Genomic DNA, 15,075 nt, shown 5'->3' on the forward strand with positions numbered 1-15,075 from the left:
AAATGGGCTGCGTGGCGTGTCCGTTATTTCGGCTCCCATGTTAACCGGTTATTTAGAGCTTGCACACTGCCTGCGTGACACGCGCGTCTCAGGGAAAATGCGTGCATGCTAGAAATAGAATCGATGCCTATTTTTCACGCGACACGCAAGCGTTTTGGAAGCGTTTCCAGGCAAAATAGAATAGGAAAATATGTTTGTATGTCATTTTGATATGAATACATATTAATGACATTTTGATGTTTGAATTTAGGTTTTGACATAAATGCAGACATAGCCTAAATGTAAAAAAATATATATATATATTATCGATTTTCAAATATTGCACCTGTCAATACAGAACGAAATATTCTGTAGCCTATTTTGCCGTCAATACTGCCGACGTTGTCTTTGCTGCTATTTATGTTTAACATTAAGTGCCTTCCACAACTCTCTCCCAATATGTCGAATATATCACCAATGAGGCTTATCATGTCACCTAGCAGCAGCAACGCCTCGTCAGAGACGTTTCTGGTGTGCAAAGACATAGAAAACACCACGCAACAGAAACGCCACGCAGCCAGTGTGTCGCCGGTCGTATAGGGCGCCTGATTATTAAAATGTCAATAATTCGATGATTAAAACACTCCTGCTCCAAGTAAATCTTTCTTTTGTGCCAGTTATTATGACAACCTCTAACTGCACAAACAATCCCGGTCTTCCTCGAAGCCATAACGATGAGTTTGTTGTTACGAACAACGCTCGCCAGTGACCGGAAGTGCCTTACCGGAAGTCTCGCACAAAATACCGTCAACTGGCTGCGTCCGTATTTCCGTTAAAAATAAGGTGAATATAATGTTCTATTTATTAAAACCAAGTATAAATTTCATGAAGTCAGTGTTTTTAGGCATTTTTACATTGATTCCAAAATAATAACAATTTAAACTATAATGTGAACTAATGTTCAGCTTTTCTTTGTAATAGTCGACTTATTTTCAGCAGTCATCAAGCTTGCACACACTGGTCGTCACAGACACAAAGATGTACCTTTAATTTCCCCAAGCTGATTGCTCACTAAACCCGTTATTGAAGTTTTGATGTCATTAGTGATAAAAAAAGCACAACTCAATTAATTACAAAAAAAAAATTCCTTCATTTCCTTCCTTATTTATTCAGTTTTCAGATGATGTATGAATCTCAATTTCAAAAAATTGACCCATGTGACTGGTTTTGTGGTCCAGGGTCACATATGTAGTTTTATGCTTCAACAGCTAGAGAGCCAAAGAGTTACAATGTGTAGCTTTAAGGAACTGAATAAAAGTGTGTTTTAAAAAAAACACATCAATATAGCTTGGATGGATGTTGCTAATACTGACCTCTAAGTCTCTCTCTGTAGGTTCAATCTGGTCCCTTTGACTTTGTTTCTCTTCATGCCGAATGATTTCAAGCTGCTGGTTCGGTGTCAAAGGGCGACTTCTAAGAATGATGGCATTTTGTTTGTTAATGTTAAAAAGCTGCTGTAAATATTACAATAAATACACACATATGCTCTAAATCTCTGCTTTAAAGTGTCGGCTGTGTGAGAGAGAGAACGTTTACCTCTGTGCTCGGGTCGGACGTTGTCGCCTCCTCACAACCGGAGCGTCACTGCTGACTTGAATGTGAAGTTAAGATGGGACTCACTTAAAGTGTGTGGTAAACTCACAATACCAGTTTTGAAATAATTATTTCATATTTTTGAAAGAAGGCTGTATTTATTTGATCAGAAATACAGTAATATTGTGAAAAATATTATTACAATTTAAAATAACTGTATTGTATTTTAATACTGTATTTCAAAATGTAATTTATTCCTGTGATCAAAGTTGAATTTTCAGCATCATTACTCCAGTCTTCAGTGTCACATGATCCTTCAGAAATCATTCTAATATGATGATTTGCTGCTCAATTACTAGTATCACTCGATTATGAATAATGGTTCTTACTATTATCAATAGTAGTTGAAAGTAATTTTTGCTGCTTAATATTTTTGTGGAAACCTTTTTTTCAGGGTTCTTTGATGAATCGAAATTTCAATGAACAGCATTTATTTGAAATAGAAATCTTTTGTAACATTAAAAATATATTTTCTAATATATTATATCACTTTTGTTCAATTTAATCCATCCTTGTATTATTTTTTTTTATATTTTTTATATCACAATATATCGCGATACAAAAATGCAACAATATGTATCGTGGATTGTGACAATATGTATTGTGTATAGTTTAGGAAAAAATTTAAAAGTTTTAGTGTCACTACTACATTAAACTACTGTATATAATGTTGAATATAATGTATAATAATGCAATGGGGGAATATTTGTGGGTCCTGATAATGCCAAATGTTACCAGTAAAAAGTGGCCTACATTATTTTAAATATATCTAGTATCTTTCATCTAGTCAGTGAAAGAGTGCAAGCATATTCGTCTAAAATAATTCTGTATTTTCAGCTTCAGAATCATGAATATTGTTATTCTGGTGTCTCTATTGTCCTGCATTGGGTTATCAGCACCAAGTCCAAGCCTATTCATTTACACACACAATGTTAAATCAAATTTAGCATTTTAATCAACAGTAAATTTGTTGTTAACCTTTAACCATATGTCTTGGAGTATCGCAATAAAATCGTATCAGTATCGTATTGTGATATGAGGATATAATAATTGATCATAATAACAAATGTTTCTTGAGCATCAAATTGTGATTTCTGAAGGATCATGTGACACTGAAGACTGGAGTAATGATACTGAAAATGATTTGATCACAGGAATAAATTACATTTTACTATATATTACAATAGAAAACAATTATTTTAAAATTCCAATAATAATTCACAATATAACTGTGTAAAAATTGTTTTTTTGAATAAATAAATGCAGCCTTGCTGAGCATTAGAAACATCGTTCAAAAACATTAAAAAATAGCAATTATTCCAAACTTTTGACATGTAGTGTATATGCGTATTTAAGCATAACTGAGTGTGTGTAAGTCTATGAAAGATGTTTGTTAAGGATACATGCAGCTGGAGGACACTGAAGCGAGTGACGTCTGCAGTGCAGATGTTGGATTTTCAGGTTTTGGCCTCCCAGGCTGTAGTTGTTCCCAATGGACTCGCAGGGAGTTCTGTGGTGCCGCAGCTCCTTGTAGGGAACCGCAAGCGTCCGAGAGTGACTCTGCAGGATGGGCGGGCATTGGCTGTTAAGGAGATAAATCTGTAAGAGAACAGAGAGCAAATCAGGATGAGCGGAAAAACATCCAGAAAAGATCAAATCAAATTGAGATTGTCATGTAGACACTGAGACACTTTACACACACACACACCTGATATAGGTCAGAGGGATTCTGGGATGCGGCGGGATGGGGCTGCAGCCTCCCAGTGCATCCAACATCATCATGACTCGAGTTAGCATTCATCTACGAGGAAAACAAGTACATTAAAACACTTTAAAGCACACATTTTGATAAAACACCAGCTTCATTCTGAGGCATGGTGTCGATGTGTTTCAGAGTATGCAGTATAAAACACAGTACAATGTGTTTTACACTACACAAACACTTAAGACACAAACACTGACAAAATGCTGTCTAGATAGGCAGCGTAACTTACTATGATGGCCAAAAATGCTGTCTAGGCAGCTAACGTTACTAGCTTTTGAGACACCGACAAGTTTAAATGTCTTGACTGCCGGTACAAGACAAGTAGCTGCTAACGTTAAGTTAAGTTATCAACAAGTCTGAAAACTTTAAATAGTGACTGACACACTTCAGTAATACTCACTCCTTATTTAACGGACAATTTCAATACGGTTTCGTTTCATCAGCAAAATGTTTTTCTCCACATTAACGTGTTTTTAAACGGTTACAATGGTCTTACCTTTAGACATTCCTCATATAATCCGACATAATCGCATCCAGAGAAATATAAATGTATTTGACCAGATCAAAGCGCCTCACGGCCGTTAATCGCGCACGAGCGGCTTGCTAATGAATTGAGAGCTTTCTGTCTGTCACCGGTTGTCAATATAAATGTTTGTTCACGCGCTGTACATGGTGACAGCCCGCTATAGTTACACTATCATCAGTAAACCATAGGTTTTGTGAAGCTGTTTGCGTAAAAGAATACATTACTAGTAAACAAAAAAGGGAATATTTATAAAATCATAAGTTACAGACATTAAAACAACTGTCAATAGTTTTCAAATAATAATATTACACATTTCTTCATTGTAGTTGTAATGCCACTCTGTGAACACACTGTGTCGCTGTTTCACCGATCGTCACTGAGCAGTAAAACATTGGTCATTTGTAATGCCATTTTGTTCACTAAACAGAAATAAAATAATACTAACTTTATTTCACTGGAAGAAAGATTAATATAAAAGTATTTGGCCCACATATGGGCAGCGGACGCCTGTGGGGAGTTTGAGCCCCTTTTATAAAATAAAGTAACTATAAGGGGCCTCTCTCCTTGTCCTGATTTAGATCTAATTATAGACATCTTTAACCAGCAGAAACAATGCACTTTTTTAGCATGGTGTATTATATATATATATATATATAATGCACTCTCTCACACTCTCTTGATATGTGTGTGTGTTTTGAGGTCACGCTGTTAAACTCTCAGAATAAATAACCACAGAACTGGCAAAGGACCCGAGAGCGGACAAGAGCCATTCATCACCAGACCTCTATACAGAGGCAGAGCAATCACCTATAGTAAAGTCTGCCTTACTTAAGAGGGAGAAAGCCAGGTAAATCCAACCGTCCCGTCCGATATTCCAGTTTCTGTCCTCTTAGCAGTAATTCTTTATTCCACACCTTAATCCCCTGCATTCAGTTGAAAAACACTTGTGCACAAAGACATCTTTCTTTACATACTTTCACTAACACACAAGGTCATCAGTAGAAGTGATCAGACACTAGTGAGTGATCCAGCACACGCAGATCAACTAACTCCAGCGCTGTCAGCATCAAATAAACATGACTTCTGTGTTTACTGCTTTCAGATGTCTAAACAAGGACACAGTCTAACTCTACAACTAGATTACAGACTGACACTGGACTAGATTACACCAGAGATTACACTGGATCACACATGCCGATCAAGACGACAATGAGCCTGACATTCTGGAACAAACGAGTCCTACCGCTCAAAAAGTTTGGAATAATTACGATTTTTTAATGTTTTTGAAATAAGTCTCTTATGTTCACCAAGGCTGCATTTATTTGATAAAAGGTACAGTAAAAATAGCAATACTGTGAAAAATTATAAAAAATTTAAATAACTGTTTTTTAATGTGAGTATGTTTTAAAATGTCATTTATTACTGAATTTTCAGCATCATTACTCCAGTCTTCAGTGTCACATGATCCTTGAGAATTAATGTTTCTTGAGCATCAAATCATCATATTAGAATGATTTGTGAAGGATCATGTGACACTGAAGACTGGAGTAATGATGCTGAAAATTCAGCTTTGATCACAGGAATAAATTATATTTTAAAATATATTACAATAGTCATTTCAAATCATAAAAATATTTCACAATATTACAGTTTTTACAGTATGTATTTGATGCAGCATTGGTGAGCACAAGAAACTCTCTTTCAAAAACATTTAAAAATCTTACCGACCCCAAACATCTGAGCGATAGTGTACGTGCAATAAAGTCTAAATAACTGGCAAAACTGTGGTCATTATAATGCGTGGTATATGAAAACTCACAACAAAGCATCCGATGCATGAACTATGGAACTTTTCCTGCACAAAATAACATTCAGCACATTCTTAAAGTCCAATTGAAACCATTTGAATGTCATCAAGAGATGTTAATACGAGTGAAAAAGGATATGCAAGAGAAAAAATGTAGGATGATTTAATATGTTGGGAATACATAAGGGTTGAAAAATAGGAGGGATTTGAAAAAAAAAAGTTGTTTCAGAGGCAGAACAAGTATAAAGATGAACATTTTTGTGCTTTAGAAAAACGTGCAACACATAATTGTGCACAATAAGACCAGCAACATGCAAGAAAGACCCATCAAACTGTCATTTCACATTCTCACAGCTCATCTAGAGCTTATATCACATCACAGCTAAACCCAGATTTCTGTATATAACCTGTTAAAACGTAATATTTCGTGCATGGAACTTGATAACACATCAGTTCTGGAAATAGAAATGGTTACGAGTGGGAGAGGCTGAGCTAGAGAGAGAGAGAGAGAGAGAGAGACAGCATGTAATTAGATGACTAAAGACTTAATTGTCTTTCATCTATAAAGACATTTAGAACACTCTGCTGTTCTAGCATGCAAATACAAAAAGACACATTCCCTCGCTCGCTCTCTCTCATCTCTTTTCATGAAGTCAGCGAATCAGACACTCATTGTAACCGCGATACACTAATAGCTTTAAGTGATTTCTTAACCGCTCTCTCAGGACAGATCTCTCCAGAGCCATTGCACTGGTTCAGACTATATGCATCCGTGTGTATTTGAGAGATATTTAGACTTTAATCGCTTTATTGTAGAGGTACAGTACACTTTCATCTCAAACCTTTGAAATCTCAGAACTGAAAGTGTGCAGTCTTTTTTTACTCACCGTCATGTTGTTTCAAACCCGCATGACTTTTGTTTTCATCTGTGGAACATAAAACAAGACGTTTTAAGGAATATTCATGCTGCTCCTAAAAGTACGGTAAAAAAAAAAAGGCCATAAAAAGTAGTTTCACAGAAGACAGAAAGTCATAGAGGTGAATGACAACAGAATAGTGCAGTTAAACTTGTTTTCTAAGACGGCGAAACAGTCAATAATAACTGGTTTGGTCATGTAACGTACACTGTAAAAAAAATTGCTGTAGTTATGCAGCTGTTTGCCAGTAACTTACTGTAGATTTAAATTGATGTTATTTACTGGCAACAGTTTGTTCAAAGTTAAATGAACATTAAACATTAACAAGTCTTTGTCTTTACAGAATAAAATTATAAAATAACAATCTAATGCAAAGCATTCTGGGAACCAGAAATCTTCATCAACCTTTTTCTGTTTTCTTTCCTTCAGATATTGGTTCCCAGAATGCTTTGCATTAGATTGTTATTTTATAATTTTATTCTGTAAAGACAAAGACTTGTTAATGTTTAATGTTCATTTAATTTTGAACAAATTGTTGCCAGTAAATAACATCAATTTAAATCTACAGTAAGTTACTGGCAAGTAGCTGCCAGTAATACTGTAATTTCTACAGATTTTTCTAACAGTGTACAGTTCGGAAACAAAGGAAAAACAAGTGATTTCCCACTTTACCAGTGGCTTTTGTATTTTTCCCAAGCTTTTTTTCTTCCATAGCGATGAGATCATCAAGATGAAATATTATCTAACGTGTCATTATGAATGATGCAATGACGAATCAAAATATTGTCATTGAACGCAAGTATATAATACCAATATGTTTTTTTGCAAAACATTTAAATCAGTGTTATTTTAGTATCACTGAGATACTATTATAGTTTATTGTTATGTTCAGTTTTCATTTTAATTTTTTGTTCAAGTTTTAGTCATTTTGTTGTGTTTTCGTCATTTTTATTTTCATTAATATATATTTAAGTTTGAGTTATTTTAGTACATCAAGTTAAACTAAATGAAAGAGAGAAATGTTTGGCAACTAGCTGCAATAAAATAAATAGATTTTTTATTGATTTATTTTATTTCAAGTTACAACATTTATTTATAAATGAATTTCAGTTTTAGCAAGGATGCGTTAAATTGTTCAAAAGTGACAATAAAGACATTATTTCAAATAAATGCTGTTCTTATGAACTTTCTATTACTCAAAGAATCCTGAAAAACATATTTTACAGTTTCCACAAAAATATAAAGCAGCAGAACTGTTTTCAACATTGATAATAATCATTCTTGAGCATCAAATCATGATATTAGAATGATTTCTGAAGGATCACACCGAAGACTGGAGTAATGATGCTGAAAATTCAGCTTTGTCATTTTTCTGTGTGCAAAATGATAACAATATTTGTCAACATCACTGTTTTCACTGTATATCTGATTAAATAAAACACGGCCTCTGAGACTTCTGACCCCAAACTTTCAGACCTACATTAATAAGTAATTTGGAGAATGTATATCTAAAGGGAAATGAACGTGACCATCCGACTCTTGCTTCAGATGCAGAGGTCTCGAGTTCAAATCCCAGACAAGCCCACAATTACGTTCCACTTGAGCTCAGCGGAGCAGGGCCCGCAAGAGTGAAACAAGCACTCTGTGGTCTGCAGTTTCACACAGACTTTAGTTCAGAACCGGCACATTCACCAGTAACTTGATAATGACATGAAATATTAACACGCCCACATACCCCGTCCCGTCCCCCCAACACAAACACACACACACACTCACACATTGAATATTAATGCAGCATCCTTTTCTTGCAGATTAATTGTAAACATGCATGTCGTGTATGACACATGATCTTCCCTACTGAGACATGATGCTTTTCTTCAAGTTGAAAACTGCTGTTTCTATCTGTCTCTCTCTCTCTCTCTCTCTCTCTCTCTCTCTCTCTGAGCTCACTTGTGGTCGGCGAGTAAATTTAAGTAGTGATACATGGTAAGTGCTTTCCGTTAATTACGGCTGCGTGTGTGTGTACGAGCGATGGAAAACTCATTAATGGGGCTGTTAATATTTGATGTGGGTTCTGGCGGTTTGGTTTACGGGCCGAGTGGGTCGCTGTGGTGATGAGGAGGGTGAGAAAGGGATGCCGTCGCCGTGGTCGCCCAGTGAAAGTGAGAGAGGGGTGAAACAGAGGAGATGATCAGAGGTGCAGCGGTTTCATTAAGAGAGAAATGGAAAAACGCACCTGTGGCCAGATAAATGCACGTGTGTGTGTGTGTGTGTGTGTGTGTGTGTGTGTGTGTGTGTTTGGCTATCCTTGTGAGGACATTTTACTGGTCCTCACTAGTTAAAAAGGCTTATAAATCAGCCAAAACATAATTGACTCTAGTGTTCTGCACATGTTTCTGTGATTTGGGTAAGGCCATAGAAAATATCATTAACCTGATATCAAATCAATGGAAGTCTATGCAATGTCCTCACTAATATACGGTAGTGAAACAAATGTGCGAGTGTTTGTTCTATACAATATCATTTTATACTTACAAAGCATAGATTTTCATTTCTAATATGTGGCCTATGAAGCTAAAAAATCATTTCAGGTCAATATTTAATGTGCAGTCCCTGTACATTTATTTACTTATTTTGTAAGTGGCTGACTAATATACAGTAATATATTGCAAAATTAACCATAGATTCACTAGCAGACTGATTGACTGTTCTGTATCATATATAGAAATCTATATCTGATAATCAATATAAACTACCGTTCAAAAGTTTGGGGTTAGATATTTAATGTTTTTGAAAGAAGTCTCTTCTGCTAAGCAAAGCTGCATTTTTTTTTATCAAAAATACAGTAAAAACAGTGAAATATTATTGCTATTCAAAATAGCTGTTTTCTATGTGAATATATAGTGAAATGTAATTTATTCCTGTGATCAAAGTTGCATTTTCAGCCTTCAGTGTCACATGATCCTTCAGAAATCATTCTAATATGATGATTTGCTGCTCAAGAAACATTTATGATTATTATCAATGCTGAAAACTGTTGTGCTCATCAATATTTTGTGGAAACCGTGATACTGTTTTTAAGGATTCTTTGATGAATGTCTTTAGTCACTTTTGATCAATTTAATGCGCTAGACAGACAGACAGGCAGATAGACAGATGAAATATGTAAATAGCATTTTATATATATATATATATATATATATATGTTAATCAGTACTATGATATGAACCATGGCATTACCATCTGATACCAGTACACTTTTGTCTCGTGTTCCTTTTCCAAATAACATTAATTACGTCCAAATTGGATTTGTTAATTAAAGTTTCTCTCCCAGAAGAAATCCCACAAGCCCCGGCATTTCTGCTCATTAGTTTCCCTCCTGAAACAGACACTCATTCCACTCATTCAGGCAAAGGTCAGGAGGCCACAAGAGTCATTAATGCTAAAAGAAAAGGGAAAGGTCTCCTTACGCAGAGCGTGACCTCTGACGGCGGCCCGTCCTGTCCTCATGCTGCCTGAAATACAAGAATCACTCAGCCCTTGACCTTGACACACACACACACACACACACACTTTAAGAGCTGTCAACCCTGTAAAACTCTACATTGATAATAAAAGAGTGCGAGAGAGAAATCGAGAGAGAGAGTTAAAGGTCTTTAAAAGCTCGCAGCGCTCCCGGTTTCCTCTCGGGAACGACAGTCCTAATGCAGAATGACTGCACTCTTTCTGTAAAGGAACGACAGACGCACAGAATGAAAGAGGAGCCGTCTGATGCTGAGTTATAGTGACTTGAGTAAAAGACAGAAAGAAAAAGCAATGAAAAGAAGATTTTCATACAATCTTAATACAGCTCAATAGAAAGGTTACACGTTTCTGGAAACGCTAATAAAGGCTAAAGTTAGCTATTAGATCATCTATGCAGTGTACTGCTAAAAGTTAATAAAACAAACATTTAGTCAAAATACTAATGGAATATGTACAGTTTGTGTGTTTATTGGCCAGTTAACTCCCATGTACAGTTGCTAATGTAAAGTTTCTTTCTTCTGCTGAACACAGAAGATATTTTGAAGAATGTCAGTAACCAAACAGTTGATGGGCCTCATTGACTTCCATAGTACTTTTCCCCCAATATTCCCACATTCAGCAGAAGAAAGAAAGTCAGACAGGGTTGGAACAACTTGAGGGTGAGTAAAAGATGACAGAATATTCATTTTAGGGGGAACTATCCCTTTAATACACATCCATATGTAAACATGCTTACCCCAGATTCACCGGATTGGTCCATCGTTTTCAGAACTATTTTTAGATTGACACTGCATTTTAAAAACACAGTACTCTGAAAAAGAGACAAACCTTTGGATATCTTCTGCCCCAACGTCATGCTTCATTAGAAAAACAGGAAAGAAAACCAGTTGTTAGTATGAGACTGATGTAATAAAACCATAAATAAATAAATAGCTTACCAATTCATCCATCTTCAACCAGTTTTCCGTCTTCCATGTGGCATTTGCGTGAGGGATATGTATGATGTACTCATACTTTATATGGAGCAAAACCCCAGAAGTTCCTGCACCGAGACAATTAGGAAGAATTAAACTTTACAGATAAACAAAACAACACACATTTCTACTGAAAATGTGTTTTAACAAAGGTTAAACCCTAAACTGCCGCACAGCCTACCATTGTAAGTGCACGAGTCAATGTAAATGTCTGCGGTAATCGATAAAACATTCACTCAAAAAAAAAAAAAAGCTGTTGAACAAACTTGATTAAATTAAGGAAAACTTTTCCACGAAAATGAATGACATTTTTCCAACAAAATCTAATTTGTTTGAAATGATTTATTGTAATCTTGTTGTATGAACTTAAATTAATTTAGTCATTCCTGCTAGATAAAGGTTTGTCAGGTTGACTACATTTAATTTTTGCCCTTCCTAAAATTGCCAACATTATAATTTTAGCTAATTTGACTCTACAGTTATTTCCAATGATAGAAGCTACTAGTGTTCAACTAAATTAAAACCACTTTTTACAGAGTAATATTGAATATCACTTATGCAGGTCTATGAAAGAGGTTTAATGCTTGTATAGTGTATACTGAGCGCCCACAGCCCTAAATTAAACACTCTTCTGCATAATGGTAACCACAAAATTCAGAAAGTCTTCTAAGTTTCTAACATAACTGAATATTAAACACTAACATTAACTAACAACATCTTTCCATTTACAGAAAAACACATAAAATAACACTTTAATCCCTAAATTTACCCTCCTAATGCAGTCCCTTGCAAAGCATGCTGGGAACTACGGATCCACTGCCCAGTTAGTTGTCAACAAAAATGATTCATGTAGTTTTCACACAAATTAAGTAAAGGTTGATTGAACACAATTAAATTAAGTTGGGACTAAATATTAAACAATCGTGTTACTTAAGCTTATTTTAATTCATTAAATTTAACAAGAGGCAAATATTTATTTTTTGAGTATTGATTTTAAAATGATTTTTAAACAATTATTTTTTTTAAATATATTTTATTTATAGTTTAAATTTTTTACAAAACACAAAAGAAAAAGAAAACAACAAGGCAAAAACCCTCTCTCCACAAGGCAAGATATTAAATATAAAAATAAACAGTAATAAGCATAGATTTACATCTAGTCTGTGGTCGTGTCAAGTTGGGTCAGGATGTTCAAAAAAGGAGTCCAAATCAGTTCCAAGTCATCTAGTTTTCCTCGGATAGAATGTAGAATTTGTTCTGGTGTGCAGTACAGGAGTTCATTAGCCCAGTGTTTTTGGCTGGGAGGGATGACACTTTTCCAATCCTTCAGGATACACTTCTTGGCAGCCGATGCTGCTAGTAACACAAAATGCTTCTTATTTGAGTTCACCTTCAATAAGGTTACGTCCCCCAGTAACCAAATCCTAGGGTCGGCGTCCAGAGCCTGTCCACAAACCCGAGAGGTCACTGCGATGATGTGAGTCCAGTATGGCTTCAAACGGGTACAACTCCATAGCATGTGCACAAGAGCTCCGACAGAGATGGTGTATCTTTGACATTGATCAGAGATGTAATTTCCTAATTTACTTAACCTATATGGCGTAAAATATGTTCTATGGTAAATATTGAATTGAATTTGTCTGTGTTTAGAAGACACCAATTTTGTTTGTGCCAATTCCAATAATCTGTTCCAATTCTCCTCTGTGTAAGTCCACCCAAGATCAGACTCCCACCTTGTTTTGTTTGTATATCTGGCATAAGCCGGATAAGTTATGGTTTTATACACTGTAGATATTAAACCTTTAATTCTATTGCATTTGGAGTTAAAAATGCATTTTTCAAGTAAAGATTCCTCGGGTCTGTGCAGAAAACTATCTTTAGTTTGACTCTTGATCCAGCTTCTAATTTGTAAATATTTGAAAAAGTTACGTTTATCTATATCATACATTTCTAACATTTGACTGAAACTTTAAAAGGCATTATTAGTATAAAGGTCACTAACCATTTTTACTCCTTTTCTCACCCAGTTTTGTAAAACTCCATCCGCTAAGGCCGCTGGGATGTTGGGATTGTTCGTGAAAGGTGAATTTACCAATAATTTTATGTTTTGTCCAACTGATACGTGCAATTGCGTGCAATTGCTGCCAGGCGATTCCTTGAAGAAGGATATAGGAACCTTCAGTGGTATACACTGGAATAAAAAAATAAATTTGAGTAATAGATTCATTTTTATTGTATTAATCCTGCCAATCAGTGATAAGGGGAGGTCCATCCATCTCAGTAACTCTTTTTTAGATTTAGTGAGCAAAGAGGCGTAATTTTCTTCATATATTTTGTCACAAGTGCTACAGATAGTGATTCCCAGGTATCTGAAGCCCTCCGTACACCATTTAAATTGAACTGGAAGCAGACTTATGTAATGGTTTGTCAAAATTAATTAATTAATTTTGTATCCCGATACAGCACTGTACTTTTGATTTTTAAACAATTCTGTGATGTTGTCATCAGTGTGACACCTGTATTTGTGTCATAGTGTGTAAAGAGCTGTGTGTGTGTGTGTGTGTGTGTGTGTGTGTCTGAGCATCAGCTGTGTGAACTATGATCTGGAGCAGCTGTCACTCATTCCCCTGGTGAAAGCGCTTCAGACGTGTGATCATGATGATCGTCATCCAGTCTGCAGCCATTCACAGGCTTCACATCACTTATTAAGTCATAACTTCATACACACTGATGGGTTACGCCAGGTCAAGTTACGCAGCCAGACACACAAACATGTCAGGGAGTCGCATGCGTAAATGTACACTTTTACACTCTTAAATAAAGCATTTATTTGCGAAACAAATGGACTTATCGAGTTTTAAATAGAAGGAGCTGACATTAAAGCCTGTACAACTCATCAGTGCACAAGTTTTATGTTACAGTTACCGGAAATAAGTCCTTTGAAATATGTCTCTATCATATTTTCATAAATTTGTAAGCTTGATCTTATAATGTTAATCCCCATATTTTGCCAGCTGAACCACATTATTTTTTAATCTCAGGCCATATGCTGTGAAAAACTGAAACATGCAAACGCAGACAAAGCAAAAACAAGACAAAAAAAATGCAGCACAAAGAGGAAATTAAATCTACAAACTTCTTATGTTTTAAGAAATTAAAATGAAATTAAACGCATTCTAAAGAAGCAACTGAAAACGTTTCAGCACTTGGAAATGAAGTTTTCATGCGTGTTTCCATGTTATATCACTTTATGACTCAGCGGATATATAAGAATAGATATATGTAATATCAGCAGATGACTTGTTGATTTATTCATGAACTCTTATCAGAGGTGAATCTCTGTCTGTCGAGAGAGATTGAGATTGTCTGACAGTAAAGGTGCTCTATCTGAAGGATGCTCATCTCCTCCAAACTTTCAGATTTATGCTTTATGACAAGGTAGAGGACGAAGAGCTGGTCAGTGTGTGTGTGTGTTAGTCCTGTCAAAGCTTGTTTTGTTTATTTGTGTTGCTTTATGAGATGACAGTTTCCGGAGCGGTGTGTGTGTATTATAGTGTTTCAAAGATACATACAGTAGAATAAAGAACAGATTTGGGCCTAACACACCAACACACACACACACACACAAAGTTACAAGGAAAAACGAACAAAAGAAATGTTTCGGTCATATTCCACTCCTTAAATCAAAAGACAAAAAAGAAATGAAATAAAAAAAAGCAAATCTATACCCACAAACATTAATCTAGACAAAAAATGTATATTTTAAGTTTTTATCCACTTTAATATACTACCAGTAAAGGATGATCAAGAAAATCATATACTTTACAATTTACAATATATTTTACAATTTTCTTGTGTTGTTTGTCTGTGGAAAACTCAGTGTGTTGTGGATGGTTGCCAGGGTGTTACTATGCATTTTTAACAGGTTT

The 15,075-nt window shown here is 35.4% G+C and overlaps 1 protein-coding gene and 1 gene segment (V, D, J or C); both read right to left on the bottom strand.

Annotated features, from left to right (window-relative positions):
• The window catches only part of dnah3 (dynein axonemal heavy chain 3), a gene marked incomplete at its 5' end in the record, with an annotated part of 47,182 nt that extends 40,559 nt beyond the window's left edge, over positions 1-6,623 (bottom strand). Inside the window, 5 exons of the mRNA XM_084398794.1 lie at positions 1,353-1,452; positions 1,576-1,630; positions 3,036-3,231; positions 3,341-3,433; positions 6,618-6,623. Of these exons, the coding sequence (XP_084254920.1) occupies positions 1,353-1,452; positions 1,576-1,630; positions 3,036-3,231; positions 3,341-3,433; positions 6,618-6,623 (450 nt within the window). The remainder of the gene's footprint in view (positions 1-1,352; positions 1,453-1,575; positions 1,631-3,035; positions 3,232-3,340; positions 3,434-6,617) is intronic.
• Positions 1-15,075, bottom strand: part of LOC311284461 (Ig kappa chain V-III region MOPC 63-like) — a 945,935-nt gene that overhangs the window by 123,965 nt on the left and 806,895 nt on the right.

Source organism: Rutilus rutilus, assembly GCF_951802725.1.
Source record: "Rutilus rutilus genome assembly, chromosome: 24".
NCBI classification, from domain to species: domain Eukaryota; kingdom Metazoa; phylum Chordata; class Actinopteri; order Cypriniformes; family Leuciscidae; genus Rutilus; species Rutilus rutilus.